The sequence below is a fragment of the Monodon monoceros genome, unplaced genomic scaffold (genome assembly GCF_005190385.1).
Source record: "Monodon monoceros isolate NGI ecotype Baffin Bay Population unplaced genomic scaffold, NGI_Narwhal_1 Super_Scaffold_2, whole genome shotgun sequence".
NCBI classification, from domain to species: Eukaryota; Metazoa; Chordata; class Mammalia; order Artiodactyla; family Monodontidae; genus Monodon; species Monodon monoceros.
In genome coordinates this window covers 43,806,924-43,828,366 of record NW_021703776.1, presented here as the reverse complement: position 1 = coordinate 43,828,366, position 21,443 = coordinate 43,806,924, and the positions used below count along the sequence as shown (strand labels likewise).

Genomic DNA, 21,443 nt, shown 5'->3' with positions numbered 1-21,443 from the left:
AATGTAGTCACATTGGGGGGTTTAGGCCTTCAAAATATAAATCTCTGGGGAGACACAATTCAGGGCAAGCAAATACCTACTTCCATTAGGAAAATGCAAATTAGAACCATGAGATACCACTTTATACCTGCTAGGATGGCCATAACCAAAAAGACAAATAATTACAAGTCTTGGTGAGGATGTAGAGAAACTGGAACTCTGATACACTACTGGTGGGAATGTAAAATAACGTAGCCACTTTGGAAAACAGCCTAACAGTTCCTCAAAAGTTTAAGCATAGAGTTGCCGTATGACCCAGAAATTCCACTGCTAGGTATATACCCAAGACAATAAAAATATGTCTGCACAAAAACTTGCACACAAGTGTTCACAGTGGCATTATTCATAATAACCAAAAAGTAGAAACCATTCAAATATCCATCAGTTGATGACTGGAAAAATAAACTGTGTCATATCCATACAACTACTAATTCAGCAATAAAAAGGAATGAAGTACTGGTATATGATACAAAATGGATGAACTTTAAAAATGTTATGCAAAGTGCAAGTGTAACCAAGCAGAAGCCTATGGGACCTTCCTGGGACAGACTTTAAATGATCTGTATTTGCTCTTAAAATATTTTGTCACTTTGGTTAAGTGAAAACTATTGTTTCACAGTGAACTATGATCTTATTTGACCAAACGTTTTGAAAACTTTTTGATATTTTTGACAAACTTCCCAAATATCAACTTCTAATTAAAGTTCTTTTGACCTCCAGCTAACTTTGGGATACTTCAGAGGGCCCCTAAGGCACCTGAGAGAGAAATATTAAACCAACTAGGATTATTTGGTATGTTAAATTACATGGGAAGCATTATCACACGAGGGATAAACCTAATTCTTAGGTTATACTATATGGATGTCATTAATATAAATGTTCTAGAAATTATAGGAAGTTCCTAAAATTTAAATATGCCTTGATATAATGTTATCAGTCATAATTCTAGTTATTACCTTAAAATGTATGTCACAGCAACTTGGCTAAGTCCGTTTGTCAACTGCATTGCAATGAGATCTTTAACCATGCCTTCTTATGTCTTTTGTCATTCATAAACAGTTACTGTTTCACTCTGATGTTTTTGAAAAAAGGCTTCGTCATCATGAAGATTCAAAGAAAGGACTTTTTGACAAGTACAGGTTTCTGATAACTTCCAGATAATACTGCTGAACTAAGTAAAAAATTAAAGAATTGTAATGGAAACCCTGATGGTTTCATAAAACTGTTAACAAAAAGGATTAGTTACATAGGACCGAACGAACTGATAAATGTGGTTATAATTTTATGGTTTTTGTCCAAAATATTATTGGCTTTTAATCTGTTTTCCAGATATAAAGAAACCTTTCCCCTTAAGCTAATTATAATTTTTTTTTGTTTGTTTGTTTGTTTTTTGCGGTACGTGGGCCTCTCACTGTCGTGGCTTCTCCCGTTGCAGAGCACAGGCTCCGGACGCGCAGGCTCAGCGGCCATGGCTCACGGGCGCAGCCGCTCCGCGGCATGTGGGATCTTCCCGGACCGGGGCACGAACCTGTGTCCCCTGCATCGGCAGGCGGACTCTCAACCACTGCGCCACCAGGGAAGCCCAGGCTAATTATAATTTATAACAACTTGGTAAATTACACTTTTGTAAGTAAAACTGAAACACTTATCTTTTCCCTCTACTTGATCCTTCCAGAAATTGGAAATTCTTGGGTTTCCAGCAGCCTTATCAGGTGAATAAGAGAGGTCACCTCCTGACAGGTGCAGGAGTCTCAAGATATTTCGGGGACTTCAAGAAGAGAGAAATCCACCCAAACCTATAGATATTGCAGGCACAATCTGACGACAAGCCCACGGTGTGGCTTTCCTGGTCTTGAGAGGCCTCTTAAAAGTTCAATCTGAGGTTCCTTATGAAAAGTTCCAGCAAAACCAATTTAAAAGAGCCTATGTGATCAATTAACCAGACCTACTTTGCAAACAAATTAGTTTTAATTTGGCTATATTTGGTAAAAATGAGGGCAATTTTAGAAAGAAAAAGATTATGTTTCAATGGATATTAAATTCTAGTTTTGTTAATTCAGGTCAATATTTACTGCTTAAGACTCACTTCCCAAGTAGCTTCTTGTTGCTATGTTACATTATTGTAAAGTCTGAGTTATTAGGAGGATATTCTAAGCTTGTTTCTGAAGTCAATCACAGTACTGTATCTTTGGATGAAGATCAGATGCCCCATGACCTGCAACCAGGAGATTATGCATACTGAAAAAGGCATCATTTAAAGAACCCTTATCAAGTATTCTTAAATACCTCGTGCACAATGAAACTGAAGGGAGTTAACTCTTTAATTCATATTTCCCACTTAGGAAAGACCTCTGCATTGTACTGGTCTATAGAAAGGTCTATTGGTCCCAAATAATATCCACACCAGGACAAAAAGAGAATGACAGCAATGGGAGGCAGCTAACCCAAGAATCCAGACCAGGTCTATAAGCCCTGTCATACTAATTTAATTGAACTCTTTACCAAAACTTTGTCTCCCTATCAACACTGAAAGTTATTGTTTTACTTCTAACCATATTTTGCCCCCAGTGTTTAAGATGGAAAGAAAATTCTCTAATGAATTTGTCACAGAGTATTACTACTCATGACACGTATCACTCCTTGCTTTAGGCCTACTGCTTGAAGCACATGTACAATGTTTTGCATGACAATTCAGTGTAATTAATAAAAATGTATAGCCTACAAAGTGTTTCCCCATCAGCATACCTCTGTGCTTATTTATTTTGTCTGATTATTTTCTCCCAATGTGGATAAGTAGGCAAATTATACATACACACACACACACACACACACACACACACACACACACACACACACACACACACACACACACAAAGCAGGCCTAGCACCGAGGGACATCATGGACACCTAGGACAGGCAGCAACCATCCTGGCAACAAGGGACAATTATTTTGATTATTAATGCTTTCTATCAAAAGTGGGAAATGTGGAGGAAATTTTCACATATTGAGGTCTGGGAAAGTAATTCTGGCTTATACATGACTTAAATTGAACTTTAGGCTAACCGAAACAGCCCGTTTGTGGCCTACAAAACATACATTGTACATCTGCTTTAACCACTGACGAAAAGATTACTTTTTAAAAAAATGGAATAACTGTGGTTCAGGCATCCAAAATAGAGCTGGATGGCCATTATGGACGCGGTTTCAGACTGTTTTACTATATTACTGAGAACTTGAGTTTTCTAAACAGTTCAGACTCAAGGACACCACCAGATGTTCTCAAAACAATATCCGCTAGCAGCTGCCAACTGCAACCTTACGGTCTCAAGGTCTCCTTCTCGTAACTGTGAAACCTTTCTCTTACTTCAGGAATAGTAGTGGCAAACAAGGCAGCTCATGCTCTAGCCTCCCAGCTAGGCCCTAGATTCTTTAGCCAGAATAGCATTAGATAATAAAATTGCTTTATATTATATTTTGGCAAAAAAGGAGACATGTGTATGGACCAATAGCTCCTGTTATGTATAATTTGTATCTCTGGACTGGACAGCGGCATGTAAATCAATGAAGTTAGAACACTCCCTCATACCATACACAAAAATAAACTCAAAATGGCTTAAAGACTTAAATATAAGATGTGACATCATAAAACTCCTAGAAGAGAACACAGGCAAAACATTCTCTGACATAAATCGTAGCAATATTTTCTTAGGTCAGTCTCCCAAGGCAATAGAAATAAAGGCAAAAATAAACAAATGGGACTTAATCAAACTTATAAGCTTTTGCACAGCAAAGGAAACCATAAACAAAATAAAAAGACAAGCTAGGGAATGGGAGAAAATATTTGCAAATGATGCGACCAACGAGGGCTTAATTTCCAAAATATACATTCATACAACTCAATAACAAAACAACAACCCAATCAAAAAATGGGCAGAAGAGTTAGACATTTCTCTAAAGGAGACATACAGATGGCCAAGAGAAACATCAAAAGATGCTCAACATCACTAATTATTTGAGAAATGTAAATCAAAACTACAATGAGGTATCACCTCACACCAGTCAGTATGGCTGTCACCAAAAAGTCTACAAATAATAAATGCTGGAGAGGGTGTGGAGAAAAGGAAACCCTCCTACACTGTTGGTGGGAATGTAAATTAGTGCAGCCACTATGGAGAACAGTATGGAGGTTCCTTAAAAAACTAAAAATAGAGCTACCATATGATCCAGCAATCCCACTCCTGGGCATATATCCAGAAAAGACAAAAAGTCTAATTCAAAACAATACATGCACCCCAATGTTCATAGTAGCACTATTTACAATAGTCGAGACATGGAAGCAACCTAAGTGCCCATCAACAGATGAATGGATGAAGAAGATGTGGTATATATGTACAATGGAATACTACTCAGCCATAAAAAAGAATGAAATAATGCTATGTGAAGCAACATGGATGGACCTAGAAATTATCATAGTAAGTGAAGTAGTCAGACAGAGAAAGACAAATATCATATGATATCACTTATATGTGGAATCTAAAATATGATACAAGTGAGCTTACAAAACAGAAACAGACTCAAAGGCATAGAAAACAAACTATGGTTACCAAAGGGGAAAGAGGGAGAGAAGAGATAAATTAGGAGTTTGGGATTAGCAGATACAAACTGCTATATATAAAATAGATAAACAACAAGGTCCTACTGTATAGTACAGGGAACTATATTCAATATCTTATAATAAACCATAATGGAAAAGAATATGAAAAAGAATATATGTGTGTATACATATATACATATATATGTGTATGTACATATATTATATATGTATAACTGAATCACATTGCTATATACCAGAAACTAACACAACTATAAATTAGTATAATTTAATACAACAGTAAATTAACTATACTTCAATTAAAAAGAAAACCTGGAAAAGTGGAAATGCAAATATGGAATAATTCAAAAGGCTACTTGTTTACTGGATGTATGTAAAGAGGACCCACTCCAAAACTTATTTTCCTGGTTGCCATCTAAAACAGGAGGACTATTTTCGGGAATACTACAAGGTGCATTTTAATCATTATCCTCATTGTAATATGTCCACTAATTTTCCAACCTTTGTACAGGTATTATGACAAAGCAATCAAAGAGAGAGGTAATGTTTTCATAATACGAAATGCTGATGCTAAGTTTGGAACTGGGGAGTGTATCCAACTCTCTGTCCATTCCCCAGATTGGGGCAGGACTACGCCCCATTTCAGCAGGAAGTATTCACAGCCCCATTCCCTCAAAGATTTGGGGAAAGTTGAAACAGAGTAGGGGCTAAAACCAAGTCCTCCTAAAAGTCAGTTTCTCTGCCAAGTTAATGATTAACTTCTCTAACCAAAACTTTATTCCCTTTCTTGTCCTGCACCGGTTCCCCTTCAAGTTTGAGGAATATCAAACAAAAGAAGGGATTGTAATCAAGTAGAACGCTATGGGGCCTTCGCTGGACAGACCCCTCCATATCCTCCATCTACCTCTTGTTTATAGAAAAACTTTAGCCTCCTAGGCTTTCCCCGAGATCCAAAGAACAAATTTAATTAGAGATGCAAGGAAATGCAGAAACAAAGGAAAACAGTCAAGCAAAACAAAATAATAATAGTTTAGCCATTAAACAAAGTCAAGGACCTTTAGCTCCTCCTCAAGGGCTACAGATAATATTCTGAGACATATCCTTGAGCTGTTTTGCAGCTACTGAAACCCCCACCAGGTGGAAGAAGTTAACTGAAGGCTGACCACAAGCAGGTAGACCCCAGACTGATTAGAACCAGGAGGTTGACGATGTTGACTCCTGATTACCTCACCACCAACCAGTCAGAAGAATGTCTGTGAGCTGATCGCGTACCCCACAACCTTCTCCTCACCCTGCTTTATAAACCGTTCCTCAAAAGCCATCAGGGAGTTCGGGCCTTTTCCTTTGGAAGTTAGCTTCTGGTACTACTTGCTTGGTGCCCTGCAATAAACGCTGCACTTTCTTTCACCGCAACCCAGTGTCAATAGATTGGCTTTGCTGCACGTGGGCGAGTCAACCCAAGTTGGCCTGAGTAACGAAAGAAGCCAGTTACAAAGGTCTACATTATCCCATTCTGTCCATTATAGGTAAATTCATAGAGATAGAAAGCAGATTAGTGGTTGCCAGGGTCTGGGGTAGCGTGGAATAGGGAGTCACTGGTAACAGGTTACAGAGTTTCCTTTGGGGGTAATAAAACATGCTCTGGAATTAGATAATGGTGATGGTTGCATAACCTTGTGGGTATACTAGAAAGCACTGAATCATACACTTTAAAAGGGTGAATTCTGTGGTACGTGAATTGTAACTCAATTAAAAAAATTTTTTTAAATGCACACACACACACACCAAAAAAAAAAAATCCTACCACATACGATAGTTAAGACGATGAGTGGGCTTATGTGCGCATGGCACAGTGCCCAGCATAGAGTTCCTCATGGATAACAGCTGTTTTTATTTTCCACAATCTATGTAGGGTCAGAAAGACTGAAGGTAGGACAGCCATAAACATGGTTACATTAGCCTAACGTCTCTGCCTCTGATGTCCTCAGGGACATTCACTGCAGGGCCCTACCTCCTTCTCTGCCGTCCACCGCCTGGCGTTTGCACTGTTCCTCGCTCTCAGCTGGGCAGTCTGTCCGGCTCCCACCACCCAGGCTACTCAGGCAAGAGGACCAGGAGTGCGCCTCCGACCCTGTCCTCCCTCTACAAGCAGCCCGGCTCTGCTCACCCCGCCCACCCCCGGAAACCAGGCCAGGAGACCAAGACACTTCCGGCTTCACCCTGGACCCACCCCTCTCTCCTCTCCAGGTGCTTCATCTTTAACCAAAGACCTGGTTTCTAGGGCAGAAAAACCTGCTTGGCCCTGGGCTGCTCTCACCACAGGCTCCCCATTGAAGCCCAAGATAAAGAGGCAAGGGCTCCCCCAAGGCTGGTTCTGAGGGCAGCTAACAGATGGGTGGCAGACTGCAGGTAGCAAGAGCTCAGGCTAGTATGTTGTCAGGATTTGTTCTCTCCTGCCAGCTTCTTCCTTCAAGCTGGAGCCAAAGTCACAGCTCACCCAGGATGGCAGCTCCTACTGGCAGGATAAAAATACCCCTCAGTTTGACTACTGGGCCCACCCCACGTGTGGCCAATTCAGCCATTAAGGGCAAGGAGAGAGGAAACAGGACAGAATGGCTGTGACTTCCCTGCCGGGAAAAGTAGTCCAAGGAGCCTCCCGCTTGCTGACACACGAACGAAGCGAGATTTCAGGGCTCATAGGAAGTTCCAAGCACATCGGTGCCCTCAGCATCAGCAGGAAACCTCTGGCATGAATGTTTCTGACTTTTATTGTTCGTTGACCCCTTGGAGGATTTATGGGAGCTCTAGACCATTTCCTCAGGAAAAAAAGTCCACAGAGGGGCATTTTCACAAAAAATTACATATGATCTCAGAGGATGTACAAAACTCTTGATGCTAAGAGGTCCATAAATCCCTGGGCCAGAATAGACTCTATAGTAAGGCAGAAAGAATTTAGAACCCAGCCATCAGAAATAGCAATGAGGTGCTGGAAAAGGATGGAAGCAAGGATGTTATCTGTCCAGCAGTGCATCCTAAGAATGCCTTCTGTCTGTGCTGGGGACAGGGGCACAGTGGGGGATGCTCTAAGTGTGAGACAGACCCTTGGGCACCCACAGTTCAGGGCCAGAAACAGCAAGGAGACACCTCAGATCAAAATCAATAAAAGAGCTCCCTGGGAAGTAGCTGGAGAAGGAAGCCCCAGAGAGCTGATATATAATCCAGCCTCTACTGGTGAGGCATTTCTAAAATCGATTGCCTCATCCCTCACTGGCAGAGGCGGCCTCTGTCGGGTTTTAGAGGTTTCCTGGGCACTTCCAATCAGCTCTCTGCTGGGCCACATCATGAAATCACCACCCTAATGCCAAAGCCAGCAGTTATCCAACGCTGAGGTTGTTGCTCCCACCGGGGGGTGGGGAGGTAGGTGGGGCAGGGTTCCTAGCAGTGGAAGGAGGACATCTCAGTGCCCTTGAACATACTGGAAGTGCCACCAGAGTGTCAGGCCATTGGGCCAGCGGGGAAAGGAAGAGATCTGATAGAGAGCCTGAGGGGCCCCGGAATTCCATTGAGAATAATCATGTTCTTCTCCAGGAGGACACAATGACTGTGGCTCCTCTTGAGAACTCTAGAGCCAGCATTTGGGCCTGTTGAGAGCAATAGAGTCCTCAGGTCAGTCTCTTACCGATTAATTATCAGAAGGCAAAGATCCTGTTTTCAAAGAGGTTCGTCAGTTGATCAAAGAAGTCTAACTGAGAGCACTGGAGTAGCCCGGGCTGTCTCCAAGGTCTGGCCACCACCTGCCCTCTCCCCTGCTCCACCCCCTGTCTGGTCTATACCTCTCTGCTTCTGCTGGCTTGGTGTTTCTGGTTTCAAGCCTCCCATTGCTTTAGAGTAACTGTGCATTGCTTCTGTTAATTTTGGTATCTACAGATTTGTCCAGCTTCAGAACCCAAACTCTAATGACTGCCCTATATTACTGTGCTAGATTCTATCTCCAAAAGGTGTATTTAATGACTGGTCTAAAACCTCAGCTCTCAGTTTCCAGCAAACACCTTGAAGTAAAAGAAGGCTTGGCCCAGGAGTCAGGCAATGTGGGCTCTAGTCTTGGTTTTCCACTTAACTTATAGGTTTTTTATGTCCCCTGGGTCCCTCAGTCTCATTACCTGGATATGAGCGGATTGGATACAAAGAGCTCTGTGATCCCTTTTGACTTTCCTGAAGTCAGCTATAGGTCAGCTGCAAGGTAGGGATCCTCCATGGGCCACTGAGAGCACCAAGCCTTCCAGCCCCAGTGCTGGGAATGACCTCAAAAGGGATCCCAGTGGGGTTCCTGGAAAACATTCCAGTTCTTTAACACAGCTCACTCCATATCCCTCTGGAAAGACTACACAGTGCGTCGTCAAAGTCCTTCCAGTGGAAACTAGCGTGGATCACTATTGCATTCTCCTTCCCAAGGTCCATTCCCTCTTCCCCTAGTAATGGCGCCCTAGCTTTCCCTTAAGGAACTATCTTCTCTCTATTCCCAGTCCTTGAGGGTTGAGCTCCAGGGATAGGCTCATGAAAAGCTGGGCAAATAGCCTATTTTTCACCCCAGTGGTTGACTGATGATTGGACCAAGGACAAAAGGCAGACTCAAATCAAGACTTTGGCTGGAGATGCTGGTGGCCTTTTGGCCTCCTTATGAGAAGAGTCTGTTGGAATGAAGCCACACAGAGGGAATCAGAGCTGGGAGCTGAAGAGGGGATAATTGTTGAGAACATCATCTGAGCCCCTAGATCCAGCCATGCATGAAAGCCTACACCTGGACTTTTTAGTTACCTGAGTGAATAAATCCACCCCCACTTTTTGTTGTTGTTGTTTAAGTGAGTTTGAGTTGAATTAGGTGTCAGTAATGTGTTCTTTGAACTTTCTGCTTTTCTCATTCATGCATGCCCCTCTGTCAATGTTGCCAAATCCTAGACAATTTTTTTTTTTTTTTGCGGTACGCGGGGCTCTCACTGCTGTGGCCTCTCCCGTTGCGGAGCACAGGCTCCGGACGCACAGGCTCAGAGGCCATGGCTCACGGGCCCAGCCGCTCCGCGGCATGTGGAATCTTCCCGGACTGGGGCACGAACCCACGTCCCCTGCATCGGCAGGCGGACTCTCAACCACTGCGCCACCAGGGAAGCCCCCTAGCCACTTTTGATTAAAAGAAGAGGAAGAGGAGGAAGAAGAAGAAGAAAAGGAGAAAGAAGGAGAAGGATAAGAAGAAGTTGTGAAATCTAAAAGCTGCATGAAAGGCAAGGTCTAATGTAGTGCTGGTAATTAGATAGCATTGTTGCCACCACTCCTTGCCCTGTACCCATCACAAATATCACTCATTTATAAGAATTCTTCTCAATGCAGAATTCTTGGCAGCCATTGCCAATCATCTGGAGTTGCCTCCAACCTGAAATCTATTTTCCAACAAAGCTAAAGAGACCTACATCATTACACTGGGACTGGGACTGGGAGATGGTTTAAACCAAAGCAGAGGATTAACTACCATGGCCTGTCTGGAGGACACTAGTTGATCACAAAGACAGAAACAACTTTGATATACTGGCAAAATCCAACAGTGCTAATAGTTAGCCCTGAGCCACTGCCAGGGTCAGCCCTTGGGGGGGGGTCTCAGAGAGGAAAGCATAGAGTTTGGTTAATTGGCCCCTGGAGCTGAAGCATGGACAGGAGAGGTCTGGTGGGTGCCATCTTAACCCAGAGGGCTAGGCAGCCTTGGGGGGGCCCTCTGCCCTGGCCCACACCCAATGTCAACACATGATGGTGAGCCCCACCTACACGCCAACTGGCAACTCAGGGCTCCCAAGGCTGCCAGTTCTGAGCAGGTAACGTTTTCTTGGGCATAAACCTCTGATAACAACAAGTGCTGGTTCTTTCTAAGTTGGCACATTTCTAATTCTGAAGCTGACGGATGCTTTTCTCACTCTCCCAGAACTCAAAATCAACTTGACATTTCTAAAATTACATTTTGAAGGCGATGAATCTATAAAGTGCAAATAGAAACATTCTGGCTCCCTCCCGTAAATGTGAATATTCTTTCTACATTAGCTGGGACAGGGGGAGTGGGGAAGGGAGACTTGCACCTCCAAAGGATGAAAGTGTTCAAGGAGCAGTTGCTCTCTGAATGTCCCTGAGAGTTCAGAGCAGCTTCATGACATGGGATGAAAATTAAGCAGAAGCAAGATTGGGCACGAAGAGGTGAGGCACCTTCGACTTCTAGACGAAGACAGCCCGGCCGCGAGGTGGGTCCCAGAGGAAGCCCCCTGGCTGGGCCGGCACACAGGACACTTAAAAGAGAATCAGGCAGAGCTTCCCTGGTGGCACAGTGGTTAAGAGTCCGCCTGCCGATGCGGGGGACACGGGTTCGTGCCCCGGTCCGGGAAGATCCCACATGCCGCGGAGTGGCTGGGCCCGTGAGCCGTGGCCGCTAAGCCTGCGCGTCCGGAGCCTGTGCTCCGCAACGGGAGAGGCCACAACAGTGAGAGGCCCGCGTATCGCTAAAAAAAAGAAAAAAAAAAAGAGAATCAGGCGGCAGCTTCTTCTCCTTAAACTGGAGAGGTGTTCGAAGGGGCTTTGTGTGAGCCACGATGGAAACACACCTATCAAGAGGGATCAAGAGCCTGGCCGAGAGGACTGCAGATGGGACAGGGAATTGAATCTTTTTTTTTTTTTTTTTTAACAAAAATGTAAAAATCCAGGGAGAAAATGCCTTTTTTTTTTTTAAATTGTAGGAAAGGCTGTCCAATGACCACAATCCTCTTCTCCCCTTCACCCACAGATCAACCATAAAATGCAACCTGTTAGTATTTAAAGTGATCCATTCAACAGAAAAGAACCCCGCACCCCTTGCCCTCCGCCAACCAAGCTCCCTGGGCCTCCAGCCTGGACAGAGGGAGTCAGGCCCTCCTGCTTCAACGCCTTACGGTGGCTGCTATGGGTTTTTACAGCTGCAAACAAATGTGACCCAGGATGAAACCATGAGGCCTTAATCAACATTCCACACAGGGCAGCTCCATTCAGCAATCATTAATCCAGTGCTTACAAGGTGCCTCCAGGGTGCTCATTAGTGGGGAGACAGAGAAGATTTGGGGAAATAGAGGCCTTGTTTTCTGGGATTGCAACACGCGGTGGTAGAGGCACATGCAGACAGCACAGGCCTTCTGAGGAGATGGGAGGCCAGGGACAGAGATGAGAAGCAGTCATCCAACGGAAAACTGCGGGCTACACTTTGAGAGGTCCCTGTGGGGGAGACGGGGTCTGAGGAAGCTCCTGAGGGGTGGGTAGCATCGTGAAGGTGGCTGAGGGCACGGAGCCGGGCTATCCTGGGTGGAGTGTGCAGCAAACGCACAGGCTGAGAGAGAGGGAGGCTTATGGGCACAGCAAGCCCTCCTGTGGTGTGGGGGCAGGGTAGTGAGCTGGGGCCCTGGGGAGGTACACCGATCTCCTCTAAGACCACGAACGCCAGGCTGAGGATTCTGCTAAATGAGATTCTAAGGAAAGAGACCCCTGTGGAGGGCCGTGCTGCTCCTGCCCGGAAGTGAGCTCAGCTTAACAAGCCACATACGCACCGCCGAGTCCCCGGTGCCATCTTACCTGCGTCTCCTCCCTCGCAGAGGAAGGAGCGCCTTCCGCGGGCCGGGCGCCAGGCTGGGCCTCCCCTGAGCTGGGCAGGCCCAGCGTCGCTGTGCACGTGGAGAAGTGGCCCCAGGAGACCCTTTAGGGGCTGGGGACTGAGGCTGCAGGCGCAGCAGACACCTCCCAGCCCAGCTGAGCTCGTAGAACCAAGGCCTTGCTAGTCCGTCATAGACTCCGCCCCGACTCAGTGAAAGGCGTGGAACACGGGCTTCTGCGGATGTGTGTGGCCTCTCAGCCCATTACCGGTGACACGGGCGGCAAGAAGAGGCGGCAGCCCTGGAGTCTCTGACGAAGGTGGATTATCTGAGTCGCTTATGTGCCCTCACGCAGAACTGCCACCCTCACCCCTGCCCGCGCTGGCAGGAGTCCCCGCCCCTCCCCCACTGCCGGACCTGGGAGATGCATGGGTCACATCAGCAGCTTCATGCAGGTGGGACCCGTCCTTCTCCCCCGTCCCTCTCCAGCCTCTACTCCCACAGCACCTCCCCACTGAGTCCACATGACAGACTCATTTATTAACTTGACTTTGCATGTCAAATATCTTTTCCGTTTAATTAAAAAAACAAAACAGTTAATATCACAAGGGGCTCCAGAAATACATGCTTTTGAATTCCAGCCATGGAGAGGACTAAAGGAGAGCTGGGATCTGCAGATGTGGCTGCTTTCCGCAGAGGGATTTGTGCAGCCCCGACAAGCTCACTGCCCGTGACAGAACCCACCGCACAGCAGGCAGGGGCCGTGGGACAGAGTCTTTGGTCGGCGGGAGCTTCACCCAGAGCTCTCTGGAAAGTGGCTCGGCAGGAAGAGGGTGTCTCCCTACAGCCCCCCGCTAAGGGGGGACACGGGCAAGGGGGTACAAGAGGAGGCATTTAAGCCTCCCTAGCCTCCCGCTGCCTCTGAGGCTGTAGGCCACCTTATTTAAACCTAACAAAAAGTAGGTTTATGATTTGAACTTGGGACCTTGTAGCAGCCCAGTGACACGTCGGCAGCCACGATGCAGTTGTGGGCAGGAAAACGGTGGGCCTGGAAACTGCTCCTAGACCACCCTGTATCGTCAGGTCCACATAGAGAACTCACAGGAACCCTTTAGACCAAATAAAAGTAAATAATCATACCAATATAAACAGGGCCTTTGACCCTTTCATTTTATTAAAACGGCACGTAAATATTAAAACAGCATACTGATCGCTTCCTACATCTGCAAGCCCCCGGGTGTGCTGATTTGGAGCCGCCTGTGGGCTCCTTCCTGGAGGCTGCAGACTCATGCATTCAGCAATTCATGTTCTTTGTCGGTTTTCCCAACAGCATCAGGATTTGATAATGGGTCGAGATCGGCGAAAAGGCTGAACCAGGCAGTCAGGTCCGAGGAGGGCTTGGCAGGCTCTGGGGAGAGAAGAGCAAACATGGGCACACCTACCTTGCTAACTCCCACCTCTGCCAGGCTGCAGGCAGGTGGATCCAGGTGCACCTTGAAGAGGGAGGGCGCTCAATCCGACAAACCCCATTGCTCTTTGTCGCTAAGCCTTGTTAGGGTATTCCATGCCCCCCCGTTGGCCGGTTGGCTGAGCAACGTTTTTAAACCATGGTCTTTACACAGTTCAACGCACAGTGATCCTTTGTGTTAACCCACACCTGCACCTCCACCCAGCGATGGCCACAGCCCGCAGAGCTGCCTGAAACCCCAGGCCCCATGCTTCACCACCACCAGGAAATATCAGTCATTTCAGAAATCAGACTGAATGTCTCAAGCAAGGTGCTTCCTGGAGGAATCTTTTCAAATCTGCTGGGTTAAGAGAAACACCGTGTGTTACTCTTTTCAGCCTTCAAAGCAACAGGTCCAGAAGGGGGGAGGGGGGGAAGCAACAGGTCCAGAAGCGGGGAGGGGGGATGGCACCTAGGCCTGACTGCCCCTCTTCTCTCAAGGTCACTGCCTTCTTTAACCCTCTCCCATCAGAGGAAGGGGGCCTGTGACAGGCCTCCCCTTCCCCACTGGGCTCTAAATTGCCCCCATACCCCTTACACTCCAGCCTCAGTGGAACAGCCTTCAGCTGTCCTTTCACCGAACCACCTGCCCTAACTTCTTGAATGCCACGATTACAGAGCCTAATTATTTTCCAGATGAGGAGAACATTTTCAAAAGAGTGCCTGATGCAAGTGATTTACAAATAAGTTGGAGGCTCCTCTCTATATAAATCATTCCACATGAGAATCTAAGTTCATTCGCTTGGATGACCCATGCTTTTTTTTCTTTCTACAACGGGTGGCAGTATCAAAAGCATAAAGTAAATGTCTCTCTGACAGGTTATCCTTCTAGCTGAGAGCAGCTAGGAATGTGCTTGCCATCTGGTTGAAAAGAGTCTCAAAAACTATTGGTAGCACAAGTTGCTAAAAGTGGTTATATGACAGTGATAGAGAATATTGATGGGATTATACCAACATACACAGGGCTTTTGATCTTTTCACTAAAAAGCACTTAAACATTAAGACAGTATACCGATCACTTTATACCTCTGATTCTCCTCCTTTTGGTTTTCAAAGTCTCTTGTGGATATTATTTTATAATGAGATAATAATGCATCTATTACAGAGATAAGCTATTGCAAGCAAGACTAGTTAGTAACTGTGCAAGTTATTATTATGTAACATTAATTTCACACTGTGTGCAGTTAGCCCCCAAAACACTTGGGTTATTTTGATATGATAAACTGAGACTTCAGAGATCTCAATACAGCTTGGTGGGAGTGGGGGAGACATCATTTTTTTTTAAAAAAGGGAGTAATTTCTCTTTCTTTAGTCATGTAGGAGGTCACACAAGGAAACTGTATGGGGCAAGATTGACTTAGGAGGATTAGTGTGTTCTTGATAGAGAATGTCAAGAGATCTTAGATAGGGAGGGTGGGAGGGAGGGAGGCGCAAGAGGGAAGAGATATGGGAACATATGTATATGTATAACTGATTCACTTTGTTATAAAGCAGAAACTAACACACCATTGTAAAGCAATTATACCGCAATAAAGATGTTAAAAAAATAAAAAAGAAAAAGAAAATAAAAAATAAAAAAAGATATCTTAGAGACAGCACCAGTGAAAACACCCTCCATGCTCACCCCCCCTTCCCAGCACCTTCCGATGGTGGGTGTGGCCCTGCTGTGAAGAGCCAGGTAACTATACCTCAGGGGCTTGGGGGTCCTCACATTCCCCAGACCTCCACTGTGGGAGGGAAAACCAGGTGCAACTATTTGCACAACACCTAAAAAACATCAAGGGAATGCTTTCTGATGATAATAAAATTGACACTTCCTTTAACTTCCTGTGGTCAACATAGGGAAAGTGGGTGATGACCAGAGAAAGAGAGAGAGCTGCAAATACAAATGAGATCTTCCTCAGGCAGATGTTTTGTCTCAAAAGAACAGATTTCACAAGCTCGAAAGGCCCTCTTTTGACAACTAAGACACCTGGCTCTTCATGAAAAGCACTAACCAAATGCCTTGTCTGGTGGAAGCAATGGTATTTTCAGCTAAGGATCGCCAACCTCAGTGGCCTTTTCTCCCTTACTGTTGTCACCCAATCTTGGGGAGCACCCAGTCACATGGAGATACATGTTTGAGTCTTCCTCATTAGATTTGATAGAGGGAGTTATGAATTAGGACATTAAGCCAGGAAAAAAGTTAGAATGTTAGTTCCTAGGATCATGCCGAACTCTCCACCCATGCAGCCCCTCCTTTGAACCCAAGGTGCTCACAGGGAAATTAGTAAAGAAATAAAGAAAAGGGTGTGAGGCCAGTGAAAGTGAAGGCAACTGTCATTTAAGGGGGGATAGAACACTGTATTACCTTTCACTGCAGGGCTACTGCCATCTGGACTGCTTGCCTTTGGTGCTGGCCATGGAGGAGAAGTAGGATTGACATTGCTCTCTGACCAGCCTAATGTTCAAAACCAGAGGTTGTTAGATCTAGGGAAGGGCAGTTACACTGCCCCATCAGTTCCTGGGGCACACACATGGCTCTCAACTCTGATAGCCTTCAAAGAGAGAGAGGAGGGTGGTGGGCAAAGACCCTTCTCCCATGTTCCTCATACCCGGAATATGTTTTAGGGGAGAGTGGATATGTATAATCATGCCCACCTTAAGAGTATGGGAAACTAGGGGAAAGACTGCATTTTGAAAAGCAAATGAGAAATTGCTAAGGCTAAAGCATGTTTGCTTTCAGTTTTATACCCATCTTTCTTACCAAGTGACATCATTTCATGGTCACACCAAAGATTATCAATAGTGTTGCAAGGAAATCAAGTGCCTTGTTTTCCTGTCACAAATGGGGAAAGCTTAAAAAAGTGAACACCATTAAATGTAGCAACAGAACTAGGGAATGGCTGGTCTTCTCTACTTCCAATATGATCCAGTTCGTTTATTTTCCATACAGCTAATTTAAATTGGGAAGTTTAGTTAATACAGAGGAATAAATGGCAGTCCAGTCCAAATCTACGAGGGGAAAGAACATCCCCTTAACTTGATGTCGTACCCTTACAAATGACATTGATCTTGTCTAACCCACTGTTCTGAAAGGCCCCCCTGTGCTCTGCCTGCCCCTAATGATTAAGAGGCATTCAGCAGTCCTGCTTTGGGGGAAGCAAGCCTAGTTTCCCCCCAGTGTTTACTGTCTGTGCTGGATGTTTCAGCATGACTCATTTAATTTAGAACTTTACCATATACTTCTTTTGCACGTCTGCTTTAATTCTTCATGTGTAAGTCCTGTCTTCTCAATGAGACAGGGAACTGTTTCTTCAATGTGCTCCATAACACCTAATGTGTTACAGGTAGGTATGTGTGGGTTAAGTCCATTGTTGATTCTCATTGTGAAACGTAGACCATCAGATGAGGCACCACTGTTGGGTCCAAATGGTTAAAACTGTATCCTTTCACTGGGATGCTCTGGTCGCAGTGTTTCCTACAGAAAAGGTTTTGTCTCTGATAAGGCCGCCATGAGACATCATGTTTAGATGGCAGAGTTCAGCTGCGGCAGTGAAACCAAATTCTGAAGCAAGCAAGCCACTCAGTAGATGCCACAAAAATGATAAGATGTAATGCTGTTCGTTTCCCCTACCATTCTAAGATTTGTGATAAGGGACCTAATTATAGAATCATACTATATTGATTAGCTTGTACTTTTGTTTCATCTCCTAGAGTTCTGAGCCCCTTGAAGGCAGGGACCATGTATTATTCATCTTTACATCCTTTAGTGCACTACCTGGCACACGATGGGTGTTGAAATTAAGATAAACTATTGAAGAACTCTTTTAAATCATGAGAAGTACACTTACGAAGCTTTAAGAGATGGCAAAGCAATGCTTGGCGCAGTAGATGCTATAATACTCACTGGATGATTATTTCATTTTAGGCAAGTAAACACAAACGTCTCTATGAAGACTAACCAATGACAAGTGAAACAGGTGGCCTGTGACCTATTTATTGGGTTTAAAATAATGAAAACATAGAGGGTTTAAAAAGTATTGTTATCCATTGGAAAGGTACTTGAACATGTTGTTAACATAATTCACAAACAACGAAAAGCACCAGATTTTAAAGGAACTTTTTGGGAAGATGGAAATGTTCTAACACTAGACTGTGGTGATGGCTGCACAATATAAATTTACCAGAAATCCTTGAACTGTTCTGTTACAATGGGTGAATTTCATGGTATGTAAATTATAGTTCAATAAAGCAGTTTTTTAAAATGACCAGTATTTGGTGTAATCCAGGAGTAACATAACCTCCCTGTTTCCTAGAAAATTGGCCCATGGGCATTTTCCTTCTACACCCAAATCACATAAATAGTGGTAAATGTAGAAAGTTAAAATTGGAGTTTTGTCATGTGCCAAATAAAGCTCAAAGAGGTACCTTCTAACTGGGTCAATTTTACCTTTTTCCCTACAATCCTCTTCTGGACACCAAATGTCAAGACCCAACTGTGCTCTGCACAGCCTGTGTAACTTTTCATCAACGCCTGCAGCCTGGCCTCCATCTCTTAGGGCAGTGGTTCTCAAAGTATGGTGCCCGTGCCACTGGCAGGGGCATCACCCACTGAATCAGAATTGCTGGGGGTGGAGCCCAGGGAAGCACAAACCCTTGGCAGCTGTCATGCAGTGTCGTGTGAGAGGCCCTGCCACAGATGGTCCCCAAGGAGCTGCCACGGTCACCATCTCTGTCAGGATCAGGGTCATCTTGGCTGAAGCCAGAGCCGGGACAAGGAGAGAGACCCTCCTCGGAAACAGTAGAGGTCTGCTTTCAGGACCCCACCTCCCAGGTCCTGGAGCTTTAAGCTCCTTGACCTTGTCAAGCTCTCTGAGTTCAGGGAGGCCCACACTTCCAGAAAGATCCTGAACAGATGCAGAGAAAAGGCAGGTGAGGGGTGTGGAAGTCCACCGCTCCCGGATCTCTGAATGCTATTTGAAACAGTGGGAACACGAGAAAATTCTTCCCATTTCAAAAATATGCACAACATTTGTTTTTCAAAGCGGTGGCAGAGAATGCTGGAAAAGCGGTGGTTCAACCACTGTCTTTTTCAGAGTATAAAGTGGAACACTTTCCTTCAGGAGGCAGAAATAAAGCCACATACCAAAACGGAGCTCCCCTCACTTTATGTGATGGGCATGTTCCCAAATGGCTATAAACAAATAAAATGACTGTATATCAAGTCATATTTTTAAAGTACCAGAAATAAAAGTTGTATTTTTAAGCATATAATTTAAAGGATTATAATGGCAGACTCCTTTATAAAGACAATGTCTTCTAATTGGATTCCTTTGTAACTATGGATTTTTGAATATTGCTCATCGAAACGCTCATGAACATGTGGAAGTGATATGTGGAGTGTGACATGTGGAATCTATGGGTTTGGGGGCTTCTCTGCAGCATAGGACATGGAGAAAAGCATGAGGGTAAAGACATCCCCCTTTGGGGACTAAGATGATGGGGAAAGTATACCTCAAAGTTTCCCATCACTATTCCCTTGTCCCATAATGTGAAGCAGAAACAGCAGCCAGTTTGCCAAATCACAATCTCTCCTCAGAACAGCTATTAAGCATAAGTCTAACAATCCAACTATATGCACATGAGGGGAGAAAATGCTACAGTTGTGACACCAGCTCTATACATATATTTTAAGCAAATACTAAACTGAGCTGCAGTTTCACCCTCACTCATAACACTTTGGGAATTATTTAGGGGACGGGTGCAACTAGGGTAATTATGGATGGAACACCAAGCCAGACTTCAAAGGTCTTGGCTTCTATCAGGAAAAAAAATGCTATTTAACGAGAACTTACTGTTGCTAATATTCCTGTAATTGCCTTCAACTGTTCTCTAGTTGGTATTAATTAGTTGGCTGAGGCGTTTTTAACAGGAAGGTGTGGCTGGAAAGGTGTCTCCCCATCTCAGAGAAATTGTGTCAGGAGATGGGTGGTGAAGAGTGGAGGCAGGAGAAGCTGAGAGCTCTGTGAACAAGATGCCGAGCCTAGCCGTCGGCTCCTGTGATATGTCAACTGTGCTACCCGTCTGCAGGAAACACATATAAAATTTTATTGGAGCAATCCTGCCCCCCTTTACTTACATAAGGGAAAATATAAATCAGCCAGAAATAACACTGGACAGCTAGAGCAGCAAGTAAAGCCAAAATAATACCACCCAGAGCAGCACTTCACCATGAATGCAATATTTCACTAACTGGGAAAGCAAAAGCCCAGGCTGGGTTGACGAGCACAGCCCAGGGTGCTCTGCGGTGGGTTTGGCCATGAAGGGGAAAGTGGAAAGACCATGGTCTTGGTGGCCAAGCTCCAGCCTGCTGTCCACACCTTCTCTGAGCCCCGGTTTCCATACCTGCAAAGGGTGGATAAAAATTCCTGCCTCATTAGGTTGTTGTATGGATAAAATGGGATCTTGGTGGTGAAATGAGGGAATACAGAGGCTGTAAAGAGCAGGCCCTCAATAAATCTAAGTTGAATCTCGATTTCTGAATAAGTCAAGAGACATGAGAACCAACCCCTGAGATTGTCTTAGGACTGTTTTCTTTTCTATTAGTGATTTAATGTCAGTTGATCTCTCCCTTCCTTCTTGCCTGCCATCCATCCATCCATCTACCCATCCATCCAGATGTCTCTGTCGAACATCTCTTCTAGGCACTGAGCTATGATCGGGAAATATGATGGTAAGCAACACAAACATGGGCCCTGCCCATGACGACCTAAAGCAGACAAAAAATTAAATCAATTTTACAATGAGGTGAAATAAGAGGAGGAATGATTAAGTACTGGGTGTAAAGGGAATGGAGAGCAGAAACACCTAACACTGACTGCGGGGGGAGTCCCTGGAGGAAATGACACTGAACAGGAGAACCTGAAGGATGAGAAGTTAGCCAAGCAGAACAAGTGGAACATGCAGGTGGGTGGAGTGCTCCGAGAGGAGGGGAGGGGAGGGTCAGACTCCCTGGAGTCCAGCTTACAGATGTAATAAATACATGGTTCTCCAGCTGAACAAGGTCATTGAGTCATGCTAAGTAAAGGCGTGGGGGGTATGGGCAGTGATGAGAACGGGGCAGGCCTTAAAGGACTTTGTAAGCCAAGCTGAGGAGTTTAGACCTTATGTGAATGGTGGATAAAACCACAACAGCTTGGCAAGTCATGAGACCTTTCTGGGGTCCCTTGATTTCCTCATCTATAAAGTGACGGTAGGGTAGACGGTCACCAAGGTTCCTTCTGTGGACTAACGGAGGCGCTTAAATTCTGCAGATACCCAAGACCTGGGGATGTGCCCAGCAGGCTTAGAAAGTGCTGCTTCTTTGATGGAACAAACAACGCCAAGGGCTCACGCTCTGTGTTCAGGTTATCTTTAAATGTGGCCCAGCAGCCTCTTCTTTCACATTATTCCATTTGAGTCCTGGAAATATGTTAGCCTGGAGCAAGGCTAAGCCAGAAACAGCAAGAGGAGAGCTCTGGTTGAGGAAAGGTGACTCTAAGAGAATGATCACGCTAAGCTTTCCATTACACTGGCTTTAAATGGAAACCCACCCAGATGGCAAGAGCACCTCGGAATTAGGTAAAACGAAAGGATATCCAGAAGGAACAAAGGGCTGTA

The 21,443-nt window shown here is 45.0% G+C and overlaps 1 protein-coding gene across 14 annotated transcripts in view; it reads right to left on the bottom strand.

The window, feature by feature from the left end:
- Positions 1-12,853: 12,853 nt before the first annotated feature.
- ICA1 (islet cell autoantigen 1) overlaps positions 12,854-21,443 on the bottom strand; it is a 146,237-nt gene continuing 137,647 nt past the window's right edge. For 9 of the 14 annotated variants that reach the window (XM_029233434.1, XM_029233436.1, XM_029233437.1 and 6 more), the window contains exons 14-15: positions 16,153-16,242; positions 13,449-13,703 (exon numbers count right to left, since the gene is read on the bottom strand). In XM_029233434.1, the coding sequence (XP_029089267.1) occupies positions 13,582-13,703; positions 16,153-16,242 (212 nt within the window). In that variant the 3' untranslated portion in view covers positions 13,449-13,581. Of the gene's footprint in view, positions 13,704-16,152; positions 16,243-21,443 lie in introns of all 14 variants that reach the window. The other 5 variants (XM_029233442.1, XM_029233445.1, XM_029233431.1 and 2 more) reach the window with 4 other exon arrangements.